The 24,767-nt window shown below is 41.1% G+C and overlaps 2 protein-coding genes across 3 annotated transcripts in view; one reads left to right on the top strand and one right to left on the bottom strand.

Annotated features, from left to right (window-relative positions):
* The window catches only part of LOC140153636 (phosphatidylethanolamine N-methyltransferase-like), a 45,703-nt gene extending 42,880 nt beyond the window's left edge, over nucleotides 1-2,823 (bottom strand). The window contains exon 1 of the mRNA XM_072176437.1: nucleotides 2,682-2,823. Within this exon, the coding sequence (XP_072032538.1) occupies nucleotides 2,682-2,744 (63 nt within the window). The 5' untranslated portion in view covers nucleotides 2,745-2,823. The remainder of the gene's footprint in view (nucleotides 1-2,681) is intronic.
* A 309-nt stretch (nucleotides 2,824-3,132) lies between these two features.
* The window catches only part of LOC140153598 (MYCBP-associated protein-like), a 67,805-nt gene continuing 46,170 nt past the window's right edge, over nucleotides 3,133-24,767 (top strand). The window contains exon 1 of one of the 2 annotated variants that reach the window (XM_072176417.1): nucleotides 3,133-3,277. In XM_072176417.1, coding sequence (XP_072032518.1) covers nucleotides 3,223-3,277 — 55 coding nt within the window. In that variant the 5' untranslated portion in view covers nucleotides 3,133-3,222. Of the gene's footprint in view, nucleotides 3,278-13,923; nucleotides 14,203-24,767 lie in introns of those variants that run through there. The other variant, XM_072176410.1, reaches the window with a different exon arrangement.

Here is a 24,767-nt window from a genome sequence, read left to right as displayed (position 1 = left end):
GACATTCCGGTAAGATGCAGATAAAAAATCATGGTCAATTTTACATTAATTATATCAAGCCAGATGGTAACTTGTTCCCCCCACTTTTGCCAGAATGAAGATTTATCTGTCAAAGGTCTAAAACACTATACTTTCTGTGGAATAGCACAATACATCACATTGACCTTGCCTCTATGTTTTAAATAGTATGCAATAACAGGGGGGAAATGGCTTCAATTTTATGTTTAAAAAGCAATAATTATTTATACAATAAGTTGAAAACTTGCCCCCAAAAGGCTTTAGTTGGGCCATCAATTTCGAAAATTTTCAGCTTTTCCATATTAAAATTTTATACAATTATAGTACCAAAATGGTCCACCAAATGGCTTCAATTTCTCACTTAATTCTGAGGTCGGCACATCCCCTCAGACACCCCCACCCCCCTCTGTTTTGTGGCCACTTAAATTTTTTTTCTCAAGACTCAAATTGCTCCCCCTGCCCTTCTTGACTGCTCTAGTCTAGATCTGCCATTGGATCTACAATGTAGTTACCGTACTCATGTTACTGGATTAGTACAACAAGTCATACCTAGAATCTTTTCTCAATTTGAATTTTATCCTTTCCACCCAACAACAAAAAAATCACCGTATAGATCCCTGTACTGGACTAGACTGGATAGAGATAGAGCATGGAACTATTATATAACTACTTTAGTCACTTAATCATCACCAATTTTCAAATGCATTATTAAAACAATTCTTTGTGAAATTTAATGTTAGTTGTTACCAAAATTTATTTTGATGACTTATCTTCAGAACAAAGTTTGCACCTTAAAGCCTTAATGTACGATTTCGTCAAATTTTAATTAGTTCAATCCCGCTGAGTCCTGATTTTTTTCTCTCTCAATATTTTCATATGCCAGTTTGCTCGAGCCCCAATCACGCCATTTAAATTATAATTTCTCGGGCTTGCATCGTTTATTTCCTATCCTCGCATATATTAATTTGTGTTTCGCATTGTCTTACGCCCTGCCAGGGTGAAGCATATAGGCCACCTCCTTCTTCATTATTCAAATTTTAATTTTGTTATTCTTTATTCAAAATGTTGAAATAATATTAGTAATAACTACCGGGAAGGGTTACTGTCCATTTTAAGTTGAAATAACATGGTAAAGTGAAAGAAACCCCACTGGTTATTTTGGCCATTTAACATACAGTTCTATGGGAGGACATAAAGGGTTCACAAAAATAACTCCTCCTTAAAATTACAAACATTTCTTTGCATAACTTGACATACATTTCGTTGATTTGAAAAATTTAAAAACCTGTAAATAAAGGACTCATTTTCCTACCCTCCCAAAGTTCTTTTTAGAAAAATCTCTTTGCTTTGGCCAAAAATAATGACACTTTTCAAAAAATGATGCTTTAAAAGCCTGTGAATAAAGGCATCTTTTTGCTACCCTACCAAAGTTAACCCTTCTCAAAATCCTTTTGATTTGGTAAAAAATAATCACATTTTTCAAAAATGATGCTTTAAAAAAACCTGCAAAACTCTCTCGATATCAATGTTAGGATTGATTTAATTGGGTTTTTTCCTTCACCTTTCTGTCTCTGATCCCTTAGTCACCCATGCAACCATCATGTTGGGCAAAATAATGATTCGCAGTCTCGTAGAAGCTAATTTTGACATAAATGAGGATGTTGAAAAGTGCAACTTTTTCTGAAAGCATCATTTTTGAACAATGTGATTATTTTTAATAAAAACAAAAAGAATTTTAGAAGAACGAACTTTGGGAGGGTAGAAAACGATTACTTTATTCACAGGTTTTTAAATTTTTCAAATCAACGAAAGTGAACGAAATGTATGTCAAGTTACGCAAAGAAATGTTTTGAGTAATTTTAGGGGGAGTTATTTTTGTGAACCCTTTATTTAATTTTAAATTATGATAATATGTCGAACTTTGCTCTGTTGACCTAAAGACAACAAATTTGGCCGATTCCATTTAGGTGCAAGTTGGGACATGTGTAAACATTTCAAACCTGAAAAAAAATCAGGTTTGAAAAAAATGAACCAAATTCATATTATAAGATTGTACATTTATGGCTTTAAGGTAAGCCTAAAGTGCAGCACCCGAAAAAGTTGCTCAAATGACATCAGCGAATTGTTAACACTAAAGTTTGTTTTTTTAAACTTCTGTGGTCGTGCCTGACTGCCTGTGCGTATCGCGTACACGAGCGTAAACGCAAAAGCAATAAACAATCACGCCGATTGGCTGATCAATCACTTGACAAGCCGGCTGACCCATTGGTCTTCGGCGCGGCGCGTAGTAGGCGACCTTGTCACTTCTCGCGATCGCAATTCACCAGCAGCATACCGGACTACGGAAGTTTTAAAACCAACTTTAAGTTACAGTAACAATTCGCTGATCAACATGATCAAAAGCTTATGAATCAACACACAGTATCGAGGAAGCCAAATGGACTATAATTATACATGTATAACACTACTATGCCTGGTGTGTCAACAGCTGTCATGCACATGAATCATGATCCTTTGTGCATGCATGCATGCACCCCGACTGACTGCACTGGTACTGGTGTGCTGTGACTGACTGTGTAACGTGTTGACACCATTCATAACATGACAATGGAAAATTCTATTTCTACACTTTCAAAACCATATAGTTAGGTTAGTTTGAACACCTTATCCCATGAAATTCTTGATAACCCGTCACAGCATTCAGAGAATACGTTGTTCTTTATCATCTGATGAGTTTTACAAGCAAACCAAACCAAAATATGACAGTAAAATCTAACGTCGTCTGCACCAATCTCAGCTGATTGATTGACCTCTATGTCAAAGGTTATATTTTGAGGTCAAAACGCATGCTCAGTTTGACGTTGTTAGGGCATTTCACTGTCATTAGAATTAATACGCAAAATATAAATGATATTTGTGTAATCTGAATAATACATTTCACTTGAAATTCTTCCCAAACCTATTTCATATTTATAAGCAATACATAATTTACAACTAAAATTGTGTTAATTGACCTCTATAGAAGCGTAATGGAACTACTTTTTATCAAGTCATGGAGACCATTTGGTATGTTATGCGACTATCCAATGTGTACAGAAAGTAATGCATGAATGGACGAGTGGGATTCGGTGAAAAGACGAATGCTTTTAAAGTAATTTTCGATCAGGAAAATCGAAGTTTCCGGTTATTTTCCAAGCCATAAAAATGAGTAGTCGACTGAGTACAAAGCCCTCTCGGCAGAACCGTCCTAGATCAAGTGGTTAGTATAAAAACGTAAATAATCAAGTTGGTAATCATGTCTAAAAATCTAAAATGTCAACAATAATGATGACAATGAACAATGAATGACTGAATGAACAGTCAATGTCAAATCCCCAATTCATGAATTCCTATGTAGTATAGCGCCCCCTTTAAAAGTATTTTACTATAAAAATACTCACTGTACTCAGCTGCAGGTAAATTAGGTAATTCTTGGCCAAGTTGGAACACTCGGAACGCTGTCGCTGGGTCTGTGATAAACTGAGCCTGAGGTACTTCTACTTCTACTTCTACTGCAATACTTGGCATAGTCCATCAGCTTGGACTATAGTGCCGTACTATTACGCTGACTTTCGTGATTCGGCGAGGAGGCGATTTATTTCGACCTCCTGGTTTGTTTACAAACAGAGAGGTAGACAAAAAACCGTTCCGCGTGTTCAAACACTCAAGTATCAGAAGGATGGTCCACAATAGCGTGATTCACGTAACCTGAATAGGGATTAAAAAGCTGTTACTTAGAACCATGTGCTTCTATTGTCCAATTTGCCATCAAGATTTCATATGGAAACAGTTCAGACCCAGTACAAGATCATGTCAGAAATTAATATTTTGTTCTGGGTCTGATTATTCGGACTACTTGGACTATTCTGTCGGTCCGTGTCACGTCACTTCCGGTTGATGATGTTTGAGTGAAAACAAGTCCCTGATGCAATTTTTGTTGATGATTTCTGTCATTGGTGTTATGTAAATTTCGATCGCAAATAGTCAGTGGAATCAAACAACCGTTTCTAAGTCTTCAGAGTGGAAGAAACTTACTTGATTTACCGTTTATATACTGACAAACTTAAAATTAAATTCCATGGTCGAGTGTCGTTTTTTCCAAAATTGAATGCCACTCCAGCAACATCGCTATGTAGCCTCCTTCACAGCCGGTTTCTGTTGTTCACAACAAACCGTGAGCCACATGCAGTTTGGGCCCGAGACTAGAGATAGCCCGGATGTCCGACCGACAGAATAGCCAAAATAACAAATTCTCGATCATGAGAGGATGTACCTTCTGCGTCAGCTTACTTTTCACAGAATAACACAATTGCGCGACCTGCATGACCGAACCTTGACCTTGCCTAGCAACGACCGTGTGATTGGCCAATTCTCATAAGCTGTGTTTGTGCCGTATAAAAGCGCCGGTCTTTGCGTAAATTCCCCCCGTAATACGCTCGACGCAAATAACTGTGCGTACCCAAGTTGGCTCTCATGATCGAGAATTTAATATTTTGGCTATAGTGTTTAGCTGTGCGTGTCGCGTACACGAGCGTAAACGCAAAAGCAATAAACAATCTCGCTGATAGGCTGATCAATGCACTTGACAACAAGCCGGCTGACCCATTGGTCTTCGGCGTGGCGCGTAGTAGGCGACCTTGTCACTTCTACGCGATCGCAATTCACCAGCGCGTACCCGGACTACGGAAGTTTAAAAAAACCAACTTGAGTCTCAGGCGATAAACATGTGCAGTCGCGCACAGCGCAGTACATCATGTACATATATACAGAAAGCATGCACACACCATTGTCTACATCACACTAATAATAGTCATGCAAATGCATGTTAATTCGCTACATGAACGCAACAGTTACGTTCGAGCTTGGCCAAGAATTGTAGCAGCTTCATCATGTTTATTATATACGGTATTGAAGTTATTTAATTTTTATCTGACAATTTCCCTCATTTATCGAAGCCCTGCCCTCCTTCTAATACATTAAACCTTGACTCCAAACTCCAAAGTGTTTGGCAACTGTTTAAATTTGATGCAAATGTAAACCTTGCTGCAAAAGTAATAATTTAGTCCCTATATAGCGAGGGTGCAGTGGTCTATAGGAAAAGATCGCCGCATGTACAGTCATGCTGGCATACATCACACAGTGTACACAAAAATTTGTCACGCTACATGTCAGGCTGTGTTATTGAATTGAAATTTCTACTGTAAAACTAGTATTCTGCATCATGCAGTGATTGATTATCCTGCAGTTTCCATTCAAATGAAATTCTTTTTAAAATATAGGGTTTGCTGTACATTTAAGGTAGAAACATCGGCTACGGTGTCATGCACAGATTTGGTTTAAAATGATACAGGATGTGTAGTTGAGTGAGATAAACTTGCCTGCCAAGTTTTAATTTTTGCCAACAAAGCGTTTTTGAGTTATGCCATTTTTTATCATTAGAAAACCCCATTGACTTTGTACATAAAGTGGTTTTGACACTAAGCCTCGTTCACTAAAATTGGTAAAAGTTTGAAAATGGATACTATGTTTAAATATTATTTTTTCTCCTTTCCATCCCATTTATAGAACTGCTTTTTGGATCTTTTTATTACAAAAATGTTACCAAATAATATTAGTGACTTTTTTCCAATACATTGGTCAGTAATATAGGGGATATTTGAAGGTAAGGCCAATGGAACTCGATTATTAGTTTCCGATTGGATGTTTGAAAGAAAGGACGAGGTCGCTATTTCATTATTCATTATTCGGTCTCTTTTCATTATCCATTATGTCAACAAAATCAATGATTTTATGAACAGCTTTCTCCAAATTTACCAAAGTATATTGTTGATGAAAGACCATCTCAAAACAGGTATTAATGCTTAGATCATCTTTACAGACATTTTGCAACAGATTGAGAAAAGATTTGAATTTGTTTTATTAAAATGAAAAGAAATTGGCAATTTTTGTAATCACTAGAAACATGATGAGGTAATCCTTAAATTTCCATTATTTACTACATCCTCTACCCCTAAAACTAAGAAAAACTGCTCATTATGATCAGCAGGTGATGTCAGCCATTTTGAAAGTATCAATTTTGATTATTTCCATCTCAATTTTCAGATAATTGACTTTTTAATGAAAATAATGAAAGTTTTGGTCAAATTGAAAAGGTGACGCGGGCGGTCAATAGGAAACTAACAATCGAGTTCCATTAGCCTAATGTTAGTACTTGCTCAAATTTTCTTGATTTGATCTAGAAACACTGGATGACCCAATTTCATAATTATTGTCTGAGCTAACCATAGGGCCAAATTTAACAAACAAGGTGTCATATGAAAGGTTATTAAATTTAGAAACTTTTCTCGCCAGCTTTTTTTTAATAAAGTGTTTCTATTTTAAGTTATGGGTGTTTCTAGATTTCCCTAATTTAAAAATAGAAAAAATGATTTTTCTCAAAAAATAAACACTTTATCAAACAAATCTGGCGAGAGAATTTAGGTATTAGGCTTATTAACCACCCCACAAACTATGGAAACCATATCACATTCCCTCTAGGCTAGCAATAATTATTTGTAGACAAAATTAGGGAATTTTCAAAATATAAAGAAAAACATAAGAATTGTTTAAATTTTCATGAAACATTAAAAATCAGTGGAGTAAAGACTTATCTTCAATTGGTTATATATTTGAAATGGATACATAATTCTGATTTTAAATAGTGGTTATTTTATTGCATGGGCCTATTATCCGATGCTCCTACCTTAAATGCATTATTTTGATGAGGGTGTGCATGATACATGTACAATCGCAATGTTTACAACTTGGGCGCCAATGCAATAGAGCTATGCATGGTAGTAGTAATTTAGTACCATATAAGTGTGCTTTATGCGGCTGTAGCTAGCCTGATTTTAGTGGTGGACTCTAAATTGTTGAAGTCCATGAATGGTGCGGGACACAATCTTAAACATTCTTTAATTTCTTAACATCCTGCACATTTTGTCTTCAAAAATAATTAAATTTTATGAGTAGGCCTATGTAAGTTTGCTTGTCTGAATCAATCCAGAATGGTGTCACTTCAACCTGTTGTAGTTCTCATCTCATTCATTTTTTCTTTTAAAAAAAGTTGATCCCTTGATAAAGGAAGGTCCTCACTATTTACTGACCAATCAGGAAAGATTTTTGTTAATGTTTTCTGGTGGAATAAGGAATTTCTTGAAACACCCCGTTTTAGGCCTATAAATTGGACCACAACAAGTATTGTTACCATTTATCAGGGCTTGGACTTAGTGCATGGAGCCTTGTTTGCATAGAGAATACATGGGTGAGTGCACACATACACTAATATAAAGTATGAAACTGTTCTAGCATCAAATATATTGACAGAATGACAGTGGACATCCCTATTAGTAAGTTCTGTTTACACATACATGTACGCATTCGGTAAACACAAATTGATTTGGTATAAAATAGTGTAAAATTGCAATAAAATTAAGCCGAAGCTTTGAATGCTCACTGGGCAAACGGTGGTCTAGTCAAGCACTGGACCTCCCACAGGGAGTTCTCCCAGTGGGCAGCCGCTTATTGCATTACGCCCAGAGATGGAAAGCCATCTCTCCGGGCTCTTGGGTACATGTACTATCGGTGGTGACCGGGGGTTATAGACTGGAGTTTACAGTCCCCCTCGATTCACCTGGACTATTCAGAGGTCCACTGTAGTGCCGTCAGATGGCAGTGTCAGGCACTACTGTCAGAGATCACACAGCTTCTTGCAAAGCTGGCGATCGTCCTGGTCTCTCCCCCACCCCTGTTTCAGGGGCTTTTGAGCACATTCTTTGTTGCTCAAGAAGTCCGATGACTGGAGACTTAACAAGTTCATCAGGCCACAGAGGTTCATGATGAAGACTCTCCCTACAGTGCTGGCTTGCCCCATGAAGAGTATGTGGGCTTGCTCACTGAATCTCGTGGATACCTATCTGCATGTGCCAATCGCCCCTCAACACCAGAGGTACCTGGTCAGACTTACCAGTTTCAGTGTCTGCCATTCGGCATGTCCACCACACCCAGAGTGTTTACACTTCTGGTCAGAGCTTCCTATTGCTACCTTGATGATTTGCTCATATATATAGACAAGAAGAAAGAGAAAACCTGTCTCGTGGAGTTGGTAGTCTGTACAGTGTGGGATCTAGGGTTCTTGATGAACCTCAAGAAATCCCATATGGTCCATATGCAGATGCCACTTTTCTCAAGGGCCCAGATCAACCTCACAGAGGGGATCCCGGTGCCCTCATGACACCCAAGCGGGTGACGACTCTTGGCCGAGTCAGAAGCTGCACCCGCCGTGGCATGGATGAAGGTTTTAGGCCTCATGGCCAGTATGGACCTTCTAGCCTTTTACAGGCCCAGTCGTCACCCAATAGCCATCGCATTGCCAATGTTGGAGATCATGCAAGAAGAACTCGGGTGGTGGACCCATCAGTCCAATTTGACCCAGGGTGTCAGGTTTCCTGCACCGCCTGCACGACACATAGTCACTAACGATCGTCAAAGCGGATCGCGGTGCCTTCACGACACCCAAGCGGAGTAAAGACTTATCTTCAATTGGTTATATATTTGAAATGGATACATAATTCTGATTTTAAATAGTGGTTATTTTATTGCATGGGCCTATTATCCGATGCTCCTACCTTAAATGCATTATTTTGATGAGGGTGTGCATGATACATGTACAATCGCAATGTTTACAACTTGGGCGCCAATGCAATAGAGCTATGCATGGTAGTAGTAATTTAGTACCATATAAGTGTGCTTTGTAAACGGCTGTAGCTAGCCTGATTTTAGTGGTGGACTCTAAATTGTTGAAGTCCATGAATGGTGCGGGACACAATCTTAAACATTCTTTAATTTCTTAACATCCTGCACATTTTGTCTTCAAAAATAATTAAATTTTATGAGTAGGCCTATGTAAGTTTGCTTGTCTGAATCAATCCAGAATGGTGTCACTTCAACCTGTTGTAGTTCTCATCTCATTCATTTTTTCTTTTAAAAAAAGTTGATCCCTTGATAAAGGAAGGTCCTCACTATTTACTGACCAATCAGGAAAGATTTTTGTTAATGTTTTCTGGTGGAATAAGGAATTTCTTGAAACACCCCGTTTTAGGCCTATAAATTGGACCACAACAAGTATTGTTACCATTTATCAGGGCTTGGACTTAGTGCATGGAGCCTTGTTTGCATAGAGAATACATGGGTGAGTGCACCCCTACACTAAAGTATGAAACTGTTCTAGCATCAAATATATTGACAGAATGACAGTGGACATCCCTATTAGTAAGTTCTGTTTACACATACATGTACGCATTCGGTAAACACAAATTGATTTGGTATAAAATAGTGTAAAATTGCAATAAAATTAAGCCGAAGCTTTGAATGCTCACTGGGCAAACGGTGGTCTAGTCAAGCACTGGACCTCCCACAGGGAGTTCTCCCAGTGGGCAGCCGCTTATTGCATTACGCCCAGAGATGGAAAGCCATCTCTCCGGGCTCTTGGGTACATGTACTATCGGTGGTGACAGGGGGTTATAGACTGGAGTTTACAGTCCCCCTCGATTCACCTGGCCTATTCAGAGGTCCACTGTAGTGCCGTCAGATGGCAGTGTCAGGCACTACTGTCAGAGATCACAGAGCTTCTTGCAAAGCTGGCGATCGTCCTGGTCTCTCCCCCACCCCGTTTCAGGGGCTTTTGGAGCACATTCTTTGTTGCTCAAGAAGTCCGATGACTGAGACGCAACAAGTTCATCAGGCCACAGAGGTTCATGATGAAGACTCTCCCTACAGTGCTGGCTTGCCCCATGAAGAGTATGTGGGCTTGCTCACTGGATCTTGTGGATACCTATCTGCATGTGCCAATCGCCCCTCAACACCAGAGGTACCTGGTCAGACTTACCAGTTTCAGTGTCTGCCATTCGGCGTGTCCACCGCACCCAGAGTGTTTACACTTCTGGTCAGAGCTTCCTATTGCTACCTTGATGATTTGCTCATATATATAGACAAGAAGAAAGAGAAAACCTGTCTCATGGAGTTGGTAGTCTGTACAGTGTGGGATCTAGGGTTCTTGATGAACCTCAAGAAATCCCATATGGTCCATATGCAGATGCCACTTTTCTCAAGGGCCCAGATCAACCTCATAGAGGGGATCCCGGTGCCCTCATGACACCCAAGCGGGTGACGACTCTTGGCCGAGTCAGAAACTGCACCCGCCGTGGCATGGATGAAGGTTTTAGGCCTCATGGCCAGTATGGACCTTCTAGCCTTTTACAGGCCCAGTCGTCACCCAATAGCCATCGCATTGCCAATGTTGGAGATCATGCAAGAAGAACTCGGGTGGTGGACCCATCAGTCCAATTTGACCCAGGGTGTCAGGTTTCCTGCACCGCCGGTACGACACATAGTCACTAACGATGCGTCAAAGCGGATCGCGGTGCCTTCACGACACCAAGCGGGTGACTATAGACTCTTGGCCGAGTCAGAAGCTGCACCCGTCGTGGCATGGATGAAGGTGTTATATTAGGCCTCATGGCCAGTATGGACCTTCTAGCCTTTTACAGGCCCAGTCGTCACCCAATAGCCATCGCATTTCCAATGTTGGAGATCATGCAAGAAGAACTCTGGTGGTGGACCCATCAGCCCAATTTGACCCAGGGTGTCAGGTTTCCTGCACCGCCGGTACGACACATAGTCACTAACAATGCGTCAAAGCTGGGCTGCTGGGGGGAAGGGGCACGTTCAACCTTGGTAGCCTGCCTCAACAGACAAGGGGACACTAGGTCACCATAGTTGTGCTTGCATGCACTGCACCTCATAGGGTGGTGCAAGTCCAGGCCGATTACGTTGAGAGCGATGCACATTGCAGGAGTCACCAACATCCTCGCGGACGATCTGTCCCGAGGCAAGGTGTTGGGACCAACAAAATGCTCCGCAGATCGTACAGATGATCTTCGAGGTGATGTACCATCCCTCAATAGATTTGTTGCATCTCATCGCAATTATCAACTGCGGGAGTACTGCTCGAGGACCAAGGATCCTCGGGCATTATCGTGTTTGAGTGATTGCTCCCATTTACTCAGCTAGCGCTGGACTCCCGCTAGTTTGCATAACTCACACAGAGCCTCACGGTCCAGCCTATAAGCAGACCTTATGCTGGTCCAATGGTTAGTGGACTCCGGGGCAGTCGAGAAGGATTTTCGCCCCACAGCCCACTCTACACGTTTGATTTGTCATCCTGAGCCTACCACAGGAGGGGTGTCCCTAGACGAGATCTGTCAGGCGGTCTCCGCGAAAACCCCATCGTCGTTCTCAGCTGTCTACTACCGAAACGTTAGAGACTCTTAACATTATGTACAGGATCCATCCAACTACATGTGTATCAAACACAAAACCATCTACACATAAAATCCGTATTCTGGGCTATTTTTTACATGCAATTAGTATGTAAACAATATAAAAAATAAGCAAATAAGCAACCAGCCAAAATGACTCTGTTAAAGGCACACATAAAAATAACAGATGTGGAAATAGGAGTATAAACTGACCAGTAGATACCAGTTGTAGTCAACTAATTCATGGCATATTGGATGGCCTAGGGGAAAGTTAGCCCATATTAGCAAGACTATCCTTGCCTTCCAAGGTGAAATAAACCTACTCATGTTACCCTCTGGTCATGGTCTGGCCTGCTGTCAGATCTTACCCAGGGAAAGATGACATTCCAATATTCCCCTTTAAAATTAAGGTTGATCTGAACCCTGGAATTATGGAAACTTTGGGCCTCATAACTGCTAAATTGTTGGTCTAAAGTATATAAAGTATACATATTTAGAATGGCAAAGACTTGATAAGTTCATCTGTGAGGTCAAATTTGGGCCAAAATGCTCATTTTTGGCCCAAAATCCCAAAATACTGCTTTTTTGGTCTTTTTCTTTTTTGTGCATCCTACCAAAAAAATTCTTGGGCCAAAATTTTTTTTTTTTATTAATTTTTAAAAACTAGATAAAAATATCTAGGGACCATTTTTTTATTTTTTTGAATTTTGACCAACTTCAAGAAATTTGCACCTAAAAATGGTCAAAAATGCTAAATTAAAAAAAAAAAAAAGCCTGATTTTCACCCAAATTTCAAATATTTTTGGTGAAGTTGGTCAAAATTCAAAAAAATAAAAAAACGGTCCCTAGATATTTTTATCTAGTTTTTAAAAATTAATAAAAAAAACCAGTATTTTGGGATTTTGGGCCAAAAATGAGCATTTTGGTCCAAATTTGACCTCACAGATGAACTTATCAAGTCTTTGCCATTCTAAATATGTATACTTTTATATACTTTAGACCAACAATTCTCGCTTATTCACAATAAAGGGTGCCCAGCGGTTTTGCGATGTAATCGTGATGTATCATGGGAAAAGGTCGACATCCAAGTCCGCGCATGTCTGAATATTACCATGCTATTACATAGGAACATGTGACAATATTTTTTAGTTTGTCAATATAACGGTATTACACGCAAATCGATAGAGAAAAAATTAATTGTGCACATTCAAATCACATTATTAAGTATTATTGAGTATCGATTCGCGTGTAGCACCTTTATTTTGACAAAATATTGTCACGTGTTCCTATGTAATAGCATGGTAATATTCAGTATTATGCAGCGGACTTGGATGTCGACCTTTTCCCATGATACATCACGATTACATCGCAAACCGCTTAATGCTCTTATTGTGAATAGCGAGAATTTAGCAGTTACTTTGAGGCCCAAAAGTTTCCATAATTCCAGGGTTCAGACCAACCTTAAGCACCCTGGGCAGTTTAAATGGATTGGAATGAATATGGTACATATAATAATCATAGATACTGCGCCAAAAAAGTATCCTTACACTTGGAAAAATATTCACAATTTCCAAACTGAACAATATTGGGGTAAATTTGTTTTCTTAACAGATGCACTATCTAATTCTGCACATTATGACACCCCATTGAATCCAATGTGACTTCAAGAAGCAACGTTACAAGCATTTGATTAGACGAAGGTCCAGTTTTAAAAGTGACAAACTGGCCTATTCAAAACTCCACAGACTAGACGTCTGGTTTGAGAGTGGTGAATGGCTAATTTATGTGTTTGGCTTTAATTTAAAACAAAAGGAACAAAAGAAAACTGAAACAAAAGAACTGACAAATAAAATGAAAGTTATGAAAAGTACAGAGAAGTAAAAACTGAAATAAAAACTGCTTTAAATAACGCTTCATTGAAGAAACTGTGTTGTCTCTTTGTTGCGCTTTGTTGGAATCTTTTTGCGCTTTGTATAGGCCAGTTTGTCACTTTTAAAACTGGACCTTCGCCTATTCAATTGCTTGTAACTTTACTTCGTGAGGTCACATTGGATTCAATGTGGTGTCATAATGTGCAGGATTAGATAGTGCATCTATTAAAAAAATAAATTTTCCCCAATATTGTTCAGTTTTGAAATTGTGATTATTTTTCCAAGTGTAAGGATACTTTATTGGCGCAGTATACAATGCTTGTAAGATAATACTTGCCAGTGAAGTTTTATTTGCTGTATTGTTTTTTCTATGTATGTTGTCATTGATTTTTTAGTTAACATATGTTTCTCACTGTGTTTAATTATTTCCCTAATGAATGAAAACAAACCATTTGACAGTTACTAACAACCTAACAATTGTTATGTTAAATTTACTGCTATATTAATAGTAGGTAAATCAAATAATCAATCTTAAAACAAATAGCATCCAGGGGGTATGGCTGAGATTTCTAGGCACAATGCAATGAATTGAGTGTGTGAATAATAAAGGTCAATATAACTGATCAGTTGAGTGCATTTATAAGACAGGTGTCTATTAAGCAATTGAATAACAAAATGTGATATCAAGAGTGTATACATATGGCCTATTGATGAGTGTGTTAGCTGGAATAGTTGTGAGGGAAACCAGTGTTGGTTGCCATGTAGGAGATTTGCAACAGGTGTGAAACAACTTGCAGGTGGATTTTTGTGTTGTGATTTGGGTTGTACCTTGAACATGAATTCACGGAGGAATTCGTTATTTCGAGGAGGGAGAAGGGGCTCTCGTGCTGTGGAGTCATCGCATGCATCTCATGAAGGTATGGACAGGATGAACACATAAACTGGTTTTGCTTGTGCTTGTTTTTTTTTAAAAGTAATGTTAAAATATCTGTTAATTTACTGTAATGTACAGAGCTCATTCCTATAATTTACCTTGCCTTAAGCGATAAAATTAAGAACACAGGGGAACAACACGCCAAACTCAAGTCAAAGACATGACTCAATGAAGCGAAATGGAGATGGACAGGTCTCCTTGCACGAAGTAAAGATAACAGATGGACTAAACAACTTCCTGAATGGCAACCAAGAACAGGAAAAAGATCAAGAGGAAGAAGGAAGAGGAGACCTTAACTACCTACATAGAAATGCAAGAGACAGAAAAATGGGCACAAAGCCATGAAGAGGGCTACATCCAACAATGGTCAAACACAGTCTGTTCAGGTGAGGAGAGGTATATATATACACTTATTTTCTGTACAAAGACCTTCCAGAAGTTGTACCTATCTTTGTCATGTTAGGAGATATCAGACCAAATAGCTGAATATACATGTTTGTACATGCAAACTTTGCTGATGAATTGTCCTCTTATAATCTTCAATAACAATTCTCAAGACCTGCTCAGCAGCATTAGCAGATAGCATTGTTTCCAGTGTTTCCAGTGTTGGCAATGTTGATAGGACACTAGTCCACATATTTTAACTATGTCAGTAATTGGTACTTAAGCAGACACTGAGATTGATGATGAGATCCAATGCTAGTGATCTGAAGAGAAATAAAACACCAGCATGGCAAGATCATCCCTTTTGAAATAGTACCCTTGGAGAAGTTCAACTACCAGTATTCCAATCTTTTCTAAAGTTAAGCTTTTTAAGACAACTCTGTGTCACAGTTTCCTGTATGGTTGCAGGTTATGTGTCATTTTACTCACATTAGACTATTTCTTACTTTGTTCTTTACTTCAATTCAGCATTCTGTATTATTGTTATTTCCAAGCGTTTGAGAATCTGTACTGCCCATGCACCCCTACTCTGTTTTAAGGTGAGTGACCCTCTCCCTTCAGGAAGGTTAGAGCTTGTTTAATACTCAATGTCTTACACACATCACATGCAAAACACCTTGCAGCTTTTTCTGGAGTAATGGATTGAAGTATCTCTGAAGAGCTTAAATGTTGATCTGGAGCAGGGAAAGTCTGGGAAAGTCTAGCTCTGAAGAGCAAGACTCATGATGGAATATCATTTATCATAGATGTTGCTGTCAATTCTGATCAAATAGGATCAAGCAAGTCAAGCCCAAAAGTAGTACAGCAGTGAGCGTCCTGACCAATCTTTTATGTCCTGTTTGTCGCAGATTGTTCCACGCACGGATTGGACTCATTATATGCGCACTCATCACTCTCATTCTTAATTTTCTTAGACATTTACAATTGTCATAGTCATTGTCTATTTTATGGACGAACCAAGTAACAGAATACTTACATAGCTTGTGAGATGATGACCCTGTGAAGGACTAGGCACTTTATGCTCTGCACAGGAGGATGATATCTGGATGACAGGACACCACACACCAGTTGTTCTTGGTGCCTCTTGAGAAACCTTCAGAACACGCTGCAGCCCAATCAAAGGATTATAGCAATTGGAGAAAAGTTGTGATGGTTTTTTATGCAACCAAATTATGACGGATTGTTTTCAATTAAAGTAAAAGGTGGTTTGTTCAAATTTTATTATTAAATCGGCATTATGATTGGAAAATCAATCATTATGATTCAGGCATATTTTATAGCAATTTTAATGGTTTTAATTTCCATGAATAGATGAATTAGATGAGGAGCAGGTGCATATAATGATATGGAGAGAATGTGCTGATTGTAATCAAATGTGCTATTATGTCTGCTGTTTGGAAGTAACCTGATTAAAGCAAAGTTGAATTCTAAACTAGACCTTGTTTACACAGAGCTTCAAGTTGACATCAGTGGAATTTGAACTTGACTTCATTTGTGTCTTAACAGGGTTTTTGAACTTCTCGTATTTTGAATCGGGGAGGGGGGGGCAAAACTTTTCATAGGGGGAACAGCTGCTGTCTCTTTGCTATGCAGCTATCATAGCAGCTGGTCCAATGGGCAAGTTGATCAAAATGTTTTGAGGACTGGTTAAAATCCAGGGGTCAAAATACAGTGGTTGGATTTTTACTAAATTTGCATTCATTATTCGGAAAAAGTGGGTTGAGATCATGGATTAGATGAGCCCACCACTAATTTGCAAGATTCATAACGGTTCCCTGCATGTCACAGAGCCCAAGCTGTCTAACCTACTCAATATAATTTAATATAGTGAAACAAAACCTCTTTTGAAGTTACCATTTAATGCACTTCAGTATAATATTATCTTCAGTATAATATTGTCCTAGACTTTCCCAACTATCTATAACATGTCATTGTACTATATTAGATTTGTTTAGATTTTAGCACCATGTGTGGTGATCAGTTGTTTGTAACTAGATATCAAAATCAGAGTACCTACCACCCTGTCCATGTTGAAGTGTAAATAAAGGCTCAGTAACCAAATTTTTTGTTGTAGTCATTGCTATGGCAACGAAGAGTGATATCCAATGAAGTGAACATAATTGTGGACACTGTCAAGTTTTTAGTGTAACTCTGACAGAGGAAAATGTAACCTGTGGGATCATGAAATTTGTATATTCCTGTTAAAGTTTGCTTTTTGTTTCATTAAATTTGGATAAGGTTTGACCACTTGACATCATTGTTTATCAACAAAGGCGAGGGATTGGTCTATCGATATGCTTGAATGAACCGCTACACTGTTCAATGGCTTTCTTGTACTATATGAAATGTTGTGGGCGATTTAAAATGCATGTGCCCTGAGCAAACTACGATGCGTATGTACACTGCAGGACAAAGAACAACGGAAATTGCCATAATTTGCGCGCATACTGCCGGACAGCAATTTGATTCTGTTTCATAGTCTTTTTAAAGCCTTCAACAAATGACCATTCTGAGAAAGACAACAATGAATAAAGAAAAGGAGTATCCAGTGGGATTATGAATCAAGAAGAGCATTCTTTCTTGGAAACATGCAAAGCTGGAATTGTGAAGAGAATGTACATTAATTTTGTTATTCTGTCCATCAAGAAACTTTTTTTTAAATTTCAAGTTTTGAACATTTGTGAATGGGAGTAAACTCATAGGAAGTGGTGTACACATCAAAGAATCAATTTGGAAGAGAAAACAATTTATCCTGGGTAAACAGAAGAACTGTGGATAATATTATTTCATCAGTATTTGGATTGTTCATCTGACCAGTTTGTATTATCTTATAACAACCTCATTGTTATGTCATAATCCTCAAGTCAAACTCATATCTTCCCACATCTTCTTATGACATCATCTTATACAAAAATATTTCTTTAAAATATATACTTCGCATGTTTGGGTAACCACATCGGCATGGATTTTGTCTTAAAGTTAATGGAAACTTTGCAACTGGACACTGAACAAATAGTTTCAATATAATACATGTATGTGTGATTACCTATTGGTCTTGTATCAAAACATACAGGTGTTGGGGTGTAAATAGTGTATTGTCTTTTGATGTAACTGATATGATGCAGACACCCTTCAAACATATGGTAAGGGTGTATCACAGTGATATATAGCTACACAACAAACACTTGAGATTGGATATGGTACTTGAATGATGTCATTTATGTGATTGCTGTGAAATGAAAATGTACGTGATAGGACATTATAAATTAGATTTGTTAACTGCGAAGGAATAGAACAGCATGACTATGTGATTGAAGGGCAATTGATAGCAGGACATTTTATGAGGAATGGTGTCATTTGATGTATGATTTGTGAATTGCTGGTACATACATTCAGAACTTGGTTGAGCTGCACAGAAATTCACATCATCAGTGGAATTTGTATATCATTTGTATCAATCTTGAGCGGCAGTAGTGGGGCTTAATAATTGTCCAAATGTCGTCAGCTGCTCGTAGAAGTTCAACTGGACGTAGAAGTTCAAATGGGCGTAGAAGTTCAACTGGTTCAACAGTATCAAGACGTTCCTCTTTGGGAGATCATGAGGAATCATCTAGGAAGTCACTGCGTAAAAGGTCCACATCCAAACATGCTACCGGTGAGCTTGAGTTTATAAATGAGTAGGCCTAGCAAGGCAGGTATCAATCCCGGGTATCAATATCAATTCATTGAACATTGATTTGTTTTTTATGTTTAAGTACTTTTCTTGAATGATTATGGTTAGCAATACATTGATGTTGGCTTTTTCTATGAGGCTGTTATTATGTATTATTAGGGATGTAAGTTTCAGGCTAAGCATATTCTGTAATTTCATACTACATTGTAGTTTTGCATTTGGGTTACCCTTATATATATGCATTGCATGAAGATTCATACATGCCAAAAGAATGTATTTTTGATGATCTATGCAGAAAGCGGCAGAATTGCAGATGCATTAGAAGTGTGGAACTGAGTACTACTATTATTATTTTGTATAACCTTTTGAATTCTAGTGAAGCAGTCATGTTTTCTAAAGTGTGATTGTCTTGTATGTACAGGTTCCGTGTGGGGGCCGGGGGGGGGGGGCACTCAAGTGAAATTTTGGTAGGGGTGTGCGCCGTGCGGTGCACAGTCACAAACTTTGGGAGCTAAGAACTAATTTTGGGCAAAATAGGGGCTTAATGAACTGAAATTTCAACATTTTTGATTGGTCTTGCAAACTAAAATTAGGCCAAATTATTAGCTTTGGAGCTAAAAAAATTCAAAATTTTTCAAATTTGATCTAAAGAGCCTGAGCTACAATTGTCAGAATCTGAGGCTCAAAGAACGGGAGCATGATCCAAATGTGGGTCTTAAGGAACTGCTGGAGAGTCTGAAAAAGGGACCCTTGACCGCCGCACATACCCATACCACCTTTACATGCAGGTAGCAGCACACAACATGATGCGTAATTTGTTAGACACATTATGTCAAACAGAGAACTCACTTAGTGTCTGGTATCAAAATAACTATTGTCACCTTTGTCAGAAAGAACTGCCTCCATTTTGACAGCCCCCCCCCCCACACACCCCCCGACACAAACAGCGTGTTTATACTGAGCGTACGGCTTTTTGACCCGCTATTTTCCGGGCACAAAATACCGATCATAATCCGGCCACCGTTACCCAGCTTGTTTCTACTGAGACCAGAAAGCCGTGTCTAGCCCGATGCACAGCATTTTTTTCCTGTAAACCGAATACGGAAAACAGATTTGACGGTTGTATCCTAAATTTAAATGTCTCACGCATGGCAGCTCATGGCATATGACCTACAAGTCACAATTTAGTGTTTTAAGTAAAATACAAATTGCATTAATTTACCAGTGGATCTAGTAATTGGCTATTATGATAATTGATTTACAGCCAAAATATAACCAACTATAAAGAAGTAGGCCTAGACTAAGTAAAGTCATATCCATTTTACTTCATCAAGTTCATGCGAGTCACACATCATGCCAGTGTATATAATATCAGAAAGAAGGAACCTACTACATTATAGGCCTAGGCTAGACTATACAAGTATAGAATATAAATCGCGTTATTTTTGCAACACGCATGACCTCGACCCGCAACCGATCACACGGCTCGTTTCTACTGCGCGGATTACACGCTTTGACCGGCATGATCCACCTCAAGAGGTGGATCACGAAAAGCGAGCACATGACCCGCATGACACGGCAACCGATTACCCGATCGTTTTACTGGGCTTGTTACCGGTATGACCCGGCACGGCACGGCATGGCACGGAATTTGGCCCTCAGTAGAAACACGCAGAAACACTCTCAAGACCCTTCATCTTGGGAAAGCGAGGAGTATACTGAAGTGATTTACTCAAGTTGTTAGACAACTCAATATTACAGTGATATTTGTGAAAGAATGTCCTTGTTGAAAGTTACATTATTTGTTATACAAAAAAAAGAATCTTTGTCCTAAAACTTAGTGGAAGTTGCAGGCTAGTATACTAACCCCCTAGATATTTGACTTGTGAGTATTCCCATAGAGTTATTGATGTTTTCTTATATTAGTAAACACTCACATTTTATCTGTGCAAACACTCAATGCACTGTTAAGAGCATTAAAAAGTGTTTAGTCACAAATAGTGGATTTCATGTTTCGATCATGTGATATGTTTTTGTATTATTTTGTTGCAATTGATAAACTGTTTAGTTGTATTTTAGCTGTTGACACATGTATTGCGGGTGTCTGAAGCAGCTTTTTTTGGTACATTTTATGTTTGAAGACCAGCATGAAATATATATATCATGGGTAAGTTTTCTTAGTATTAATATCTATTATTAATTTAGTTTCTCAAGAAACAAAAACTGTGATGGTGGAGTTATTGTCAGGATGACTTGAGTGAATACTTGACTTCCTGTTGTTTCTTAACAACATCAGTTGGCTGCATGTAGGGCACATATTTATGAACATTTTGCTTTCACAACCATTGGTTTGTGGATACAGTCTTAGATGAAGTACTTATGCATTGATCTAAGATACACCAAGATATCATCATTGTTCTATCGAAACCATGTTTGCATACAAGGTTTTGATGGAATAGCGACAATTCTGATCCAATCAGACTAAAGTCGGTATTAGCAATAATAAAAACAAATAAGGAGCACAAAACAGTAAGAAATGTATGAAAGTGCACATAAGAGGTAAGAAAATGGACATATAGAGCAAAACTTTGGGAAATCTGCTGTGCGAATGGTTTCCATTCCCGAACGTTTTCCCCAAATTTTGTCCACAAGAAATTTTGACATTTTAAAATGATTTTGAGATTTCCCTGAATGATCCTCAAATGGTCCTAGGGTGCTATTGCTGTGTTAACAAGCCATTTTGTGATTCTCGCGAGCTGAGCTAGCTGAACCTATAACTTTGGTTTTTATAAACCAATTTTTAGATATGATTAAAATAATTATAATTAAGTATAATTAAACCAATATAATTAGACTCAGTACACGGTCGATCTTACCGTTTCCGATGTTGATTAAGATACTTCTTGCATCGATCCCGAGATGCGGAAAAACCAACAGTCATTTTGTCCCACATAAACGAATAAATAACAAAAAAACCCGATCCCCGGTGGACTCACCCAAAAGGTGACGTCACACCATATGATCGTCCTTATCCTCCTTGGTCTCCGACTGACACAGGCGTGCCTATCGATTGTTCATAGCACTGTGTATCAATTTCTCGACCAAAGGCGAGATATCTGGTTGTAGTTTCACACCTTAGGTAAAACCAAACCGGTATTGTTCGGCTGAGGATAGTTTTGACGGCATTTTCTGGCGAAAAAGTGACAAAAAGCGATCCAAAACTTAGCTACATATCGTGCCTCCGTTTGTATCACGGGACACACGAGCAATTCAAAATGGCATTCGTTGGCGCCATTCATTTTGTTTCCCACGTAAAACAACCATTGCAGCCTGTAAGTTACAATAGATGTTTGTACATACACATTGTATTTCATGTACGGTAGGTTATTGTTGCTATGTTAGGGTGATTACTCTATCGTTATGTCTTCATTACCGTCCAATAAAGACGAGTTAATCAGATATTCATACGGTGGGGATTGGTAGGGACCCGCCTGACATTTTAGTAATAAAGTTAGCCAGTCCTTACTTTACCACTAACGTTAGCGACCAGCCTCCGTGCTCAGGTTTGCTTACTGGGCTTGAGTCGGCGTGTTGGGGGGTAGTGCCCCCTCCCTTTCTCCTCGCTTCGCCTCGGCCCTGTCGGGCTTGCCCTTCCCTGGTGACGGAGCGGGACCCACACCGCTCTGTTTCACCCACAGGAGTGCTCACGATCTTCTAGATGTCTTTCTTTTGCTTAGGACTCTCCGAGTTCCAGCTTGACGATTGGGATAGGCTCCGTCCATCGCCATAAGACGAAGAAGAAATCTACCAAGGGCACTGGTAAGGTCGACACGGTGGATTCTGCTGTGACAGCCCCTATGGGTCATGGCAGGTCTGCTTAAGGGGCTCCGGTCCCCGGACAAGCAGGCGGTTCCTTTCGGGACTGCTAAGGCGTCCAAAGGCTCAGCAGCCAGCGAAAGCACTGACTATACGTCGGAGCAAAGTAGCAGGCAGCAGAGCGGTAACCACCAGCGAAAACCCTAGCGGGTTTTGCAGCAGGAGGATACCAGTCGACACGGTAGATTCTGCTGTGACAGCCCCTATGGGTCATGGCAGGTCTGCTTAAGGGGCTCCGGTCCCCGGACAAGCAAGCGGTTCCTTCGGGACTGCTAAGCGCGTCCAAAGGCTCAGCAGCCAGCGAAAGCACTGACTATCGCCGGAGCAAAGTAGCAGGCAGCAGAGCGGTAACCACCAGCGAAAACCCTAGCGGGTTTTGTAGCAGGAGGATACCAGCCCTCAGCGAAAATCCTCACGGGTTTTTAGCAGGAGGACACCCGTCTGTTGCAGGCATGTCTACGGGCTCAAAGAGCCACCGTAGTCGCCCGCGACGGGCAGCATGCAAGGGCACCCCGGGCTTGCCTGGGTTGAACCCTAGCATGCATGGGTTCAACAGAGACGATACCGCTGCTAACGCTGTGGGTGTAGTCTTAGCAGAACCAACTGGGGTTGTCACACGGCAGCGTTCCATGGCGGGACCGCCGAGTGATACCCTGGGCCCTAGAATAGCTGCTGGCTGTCCACAGGGACTGGCTGGCGATTATTCAGGGGTTGGGCTCGCAGTCTCTCACGGGACAGCGACCCAGGTGCATTCGGTGGCAGCTACAAAGGCGAGCCACGGCTTGACTTCAGTGGTAGCCGCTATGCACCCGCCCATAGCTGCCGTGAGTGGTCCGCCACACACAGCGACCTTGGGCGAAGCTCTAGAGGGTACAGTAAGTAGCTTGAACAGCCTAGCTGATCAACAACCCACTTATGTCCTCGAGAGCCAGCGGAGCGTGGGTGATCCATTACCGTCAATGGGTCAATTACCCTCTCTTGATCGATCACTGTCAAATCAACAGGGCATAGCTCCATTGATTGACGCTGCCTATTCAGGTGGCGAGGTGATTGATCGGGGTATCTGCGCTCAGCTACCCGTGGTACTAGGCAAGCTCCCTCTAGCCAAGGGACAGCCGGTATAGCGGGGTACCCATACACACGGCTTGATCCCCTTGCGGGGCACGCAGTGCGGCATGGGTACAGTGGTACACAGCCGGGAGCCCTCACGGGCACCTACGCTAGTACCAGCGCCGGTACCACGCCAGCACACAGCTTGATCCCCCAAACAGGGAAGCGCAGTGTGGCGAGGGTACAGCGGTCCACAGTTGGGAACCCTCACGGGTACCCACGCTGATACCGCACCGGTACGCAGCACCGCCTTAGTCGCCACAGTCTCTGTGGCAACAAGGGGGGCGGTGCTGGTACTGCAGTACCATGGGGTTACCCTGGTGGCGGATCCTTTCAGGGTCAGCTGCGGCGGGTATGCCCGTGGTACCCGCCGCAGGGTGTTTCTTCCACGGCCTAGCACCCTGGCAAGTGTCGCCTAGCGATGGCCACGCAGTACCAACATCAGCTGTTGACCAGGCCAGCGGCATGGGGCTAACCCAGATCTTGATCAGGGTAGGCCCCGTGCTGCTAGCGCTAGGACGACAGCTGCGAGAGTATGCGGACCCAGTGGTGCCATGGCGGATACCTCAGGGTCTTGCGGGAGTACTCCCTCTTCTGCTGGCAGGTAGTCGGGAGCCACACAGTGGTTATGCCTTCTTACCCGCTTTCAGATGCCCGTCCTCAGTTACCGTCATCATCGGAGCATGATCACGGATACTGTGGGCGAGGGAAAGGAGTCGGAAGCTGAGTCCGGTAGTGACATCACTACAGTCTCCTTCCCCGCTGCCCTGCATGAGGAGCAACAGCACTGATCTTCCTCCGGACACCCCCTAAGGGGAGTCCATGGAGGAGGACCAGGGGATCCTTTCAGTAGGATGCTCAGCTGCTGCTTCCTCACAGGGGACGCCTGCACTCTCATTCCCGGCAAACCTCACGGGTAGATATCGTGGGGCTGTCGAGCTCAGTAGAGCTATGGCGCGGCGTGCTTTGCACGCTTCCTCTGCGTGTAGCGCGGGAGGACCACGGGACCTACCTGGGGGATCCGAGAGGGACCCAGATGTCGTCAGGCGTATCACGCTCAGACAACATCTGAGCTCTTCCGCATGAGGTGAGCCTATTAGCGGTGCTAACAGCTAGCCTCAACGAGAGCTCCATGGGCCTAGCCCATAGGGTGTCCACTCAGCGCCCGGGGAGGGGCCTGCCACTCCAATCGCTCAGCGATGGAAAGGCAGGGTCCTTTTCTCTTTGGATGCTTCTGCGCCACGGTGGAGGACCGTGCAAAGAAGCTACCAACGGGAGCACTCTGAAGAGGTCGGAAACTGCCCTTACCATGGGTAGGAGCTCCGACTTCAGCAGGCCGTGCACCACCAACAGTACCCGAGCCCACTACCTCTGCAGCACCCATTTCTGGGAGGCGCAAGGGTAGCACAGGAACAGCTGGCAAGCCCCGAAGAAGAGCAAGCGCT

Source organism: Amphiura filiformis, chromosome 1, assembly GCF_039555335.1.
Source record: "Amphiura filiformis chromosome 1, Afil_fr2py, whole genome shotgun sequence".
Taxonomy (NCBI): Eukaryota; Metazoa; Echinodermata; class Ophiuroidea; order Amphilepidida; family Amphiuridae; genus Amphiura; species Amphiura filiformis.
The sequence above is the reverse complement of the archived record's forward strand: the minus strand, read 5'-3'. Positions and strand labels throughout refer to the sequence as shown.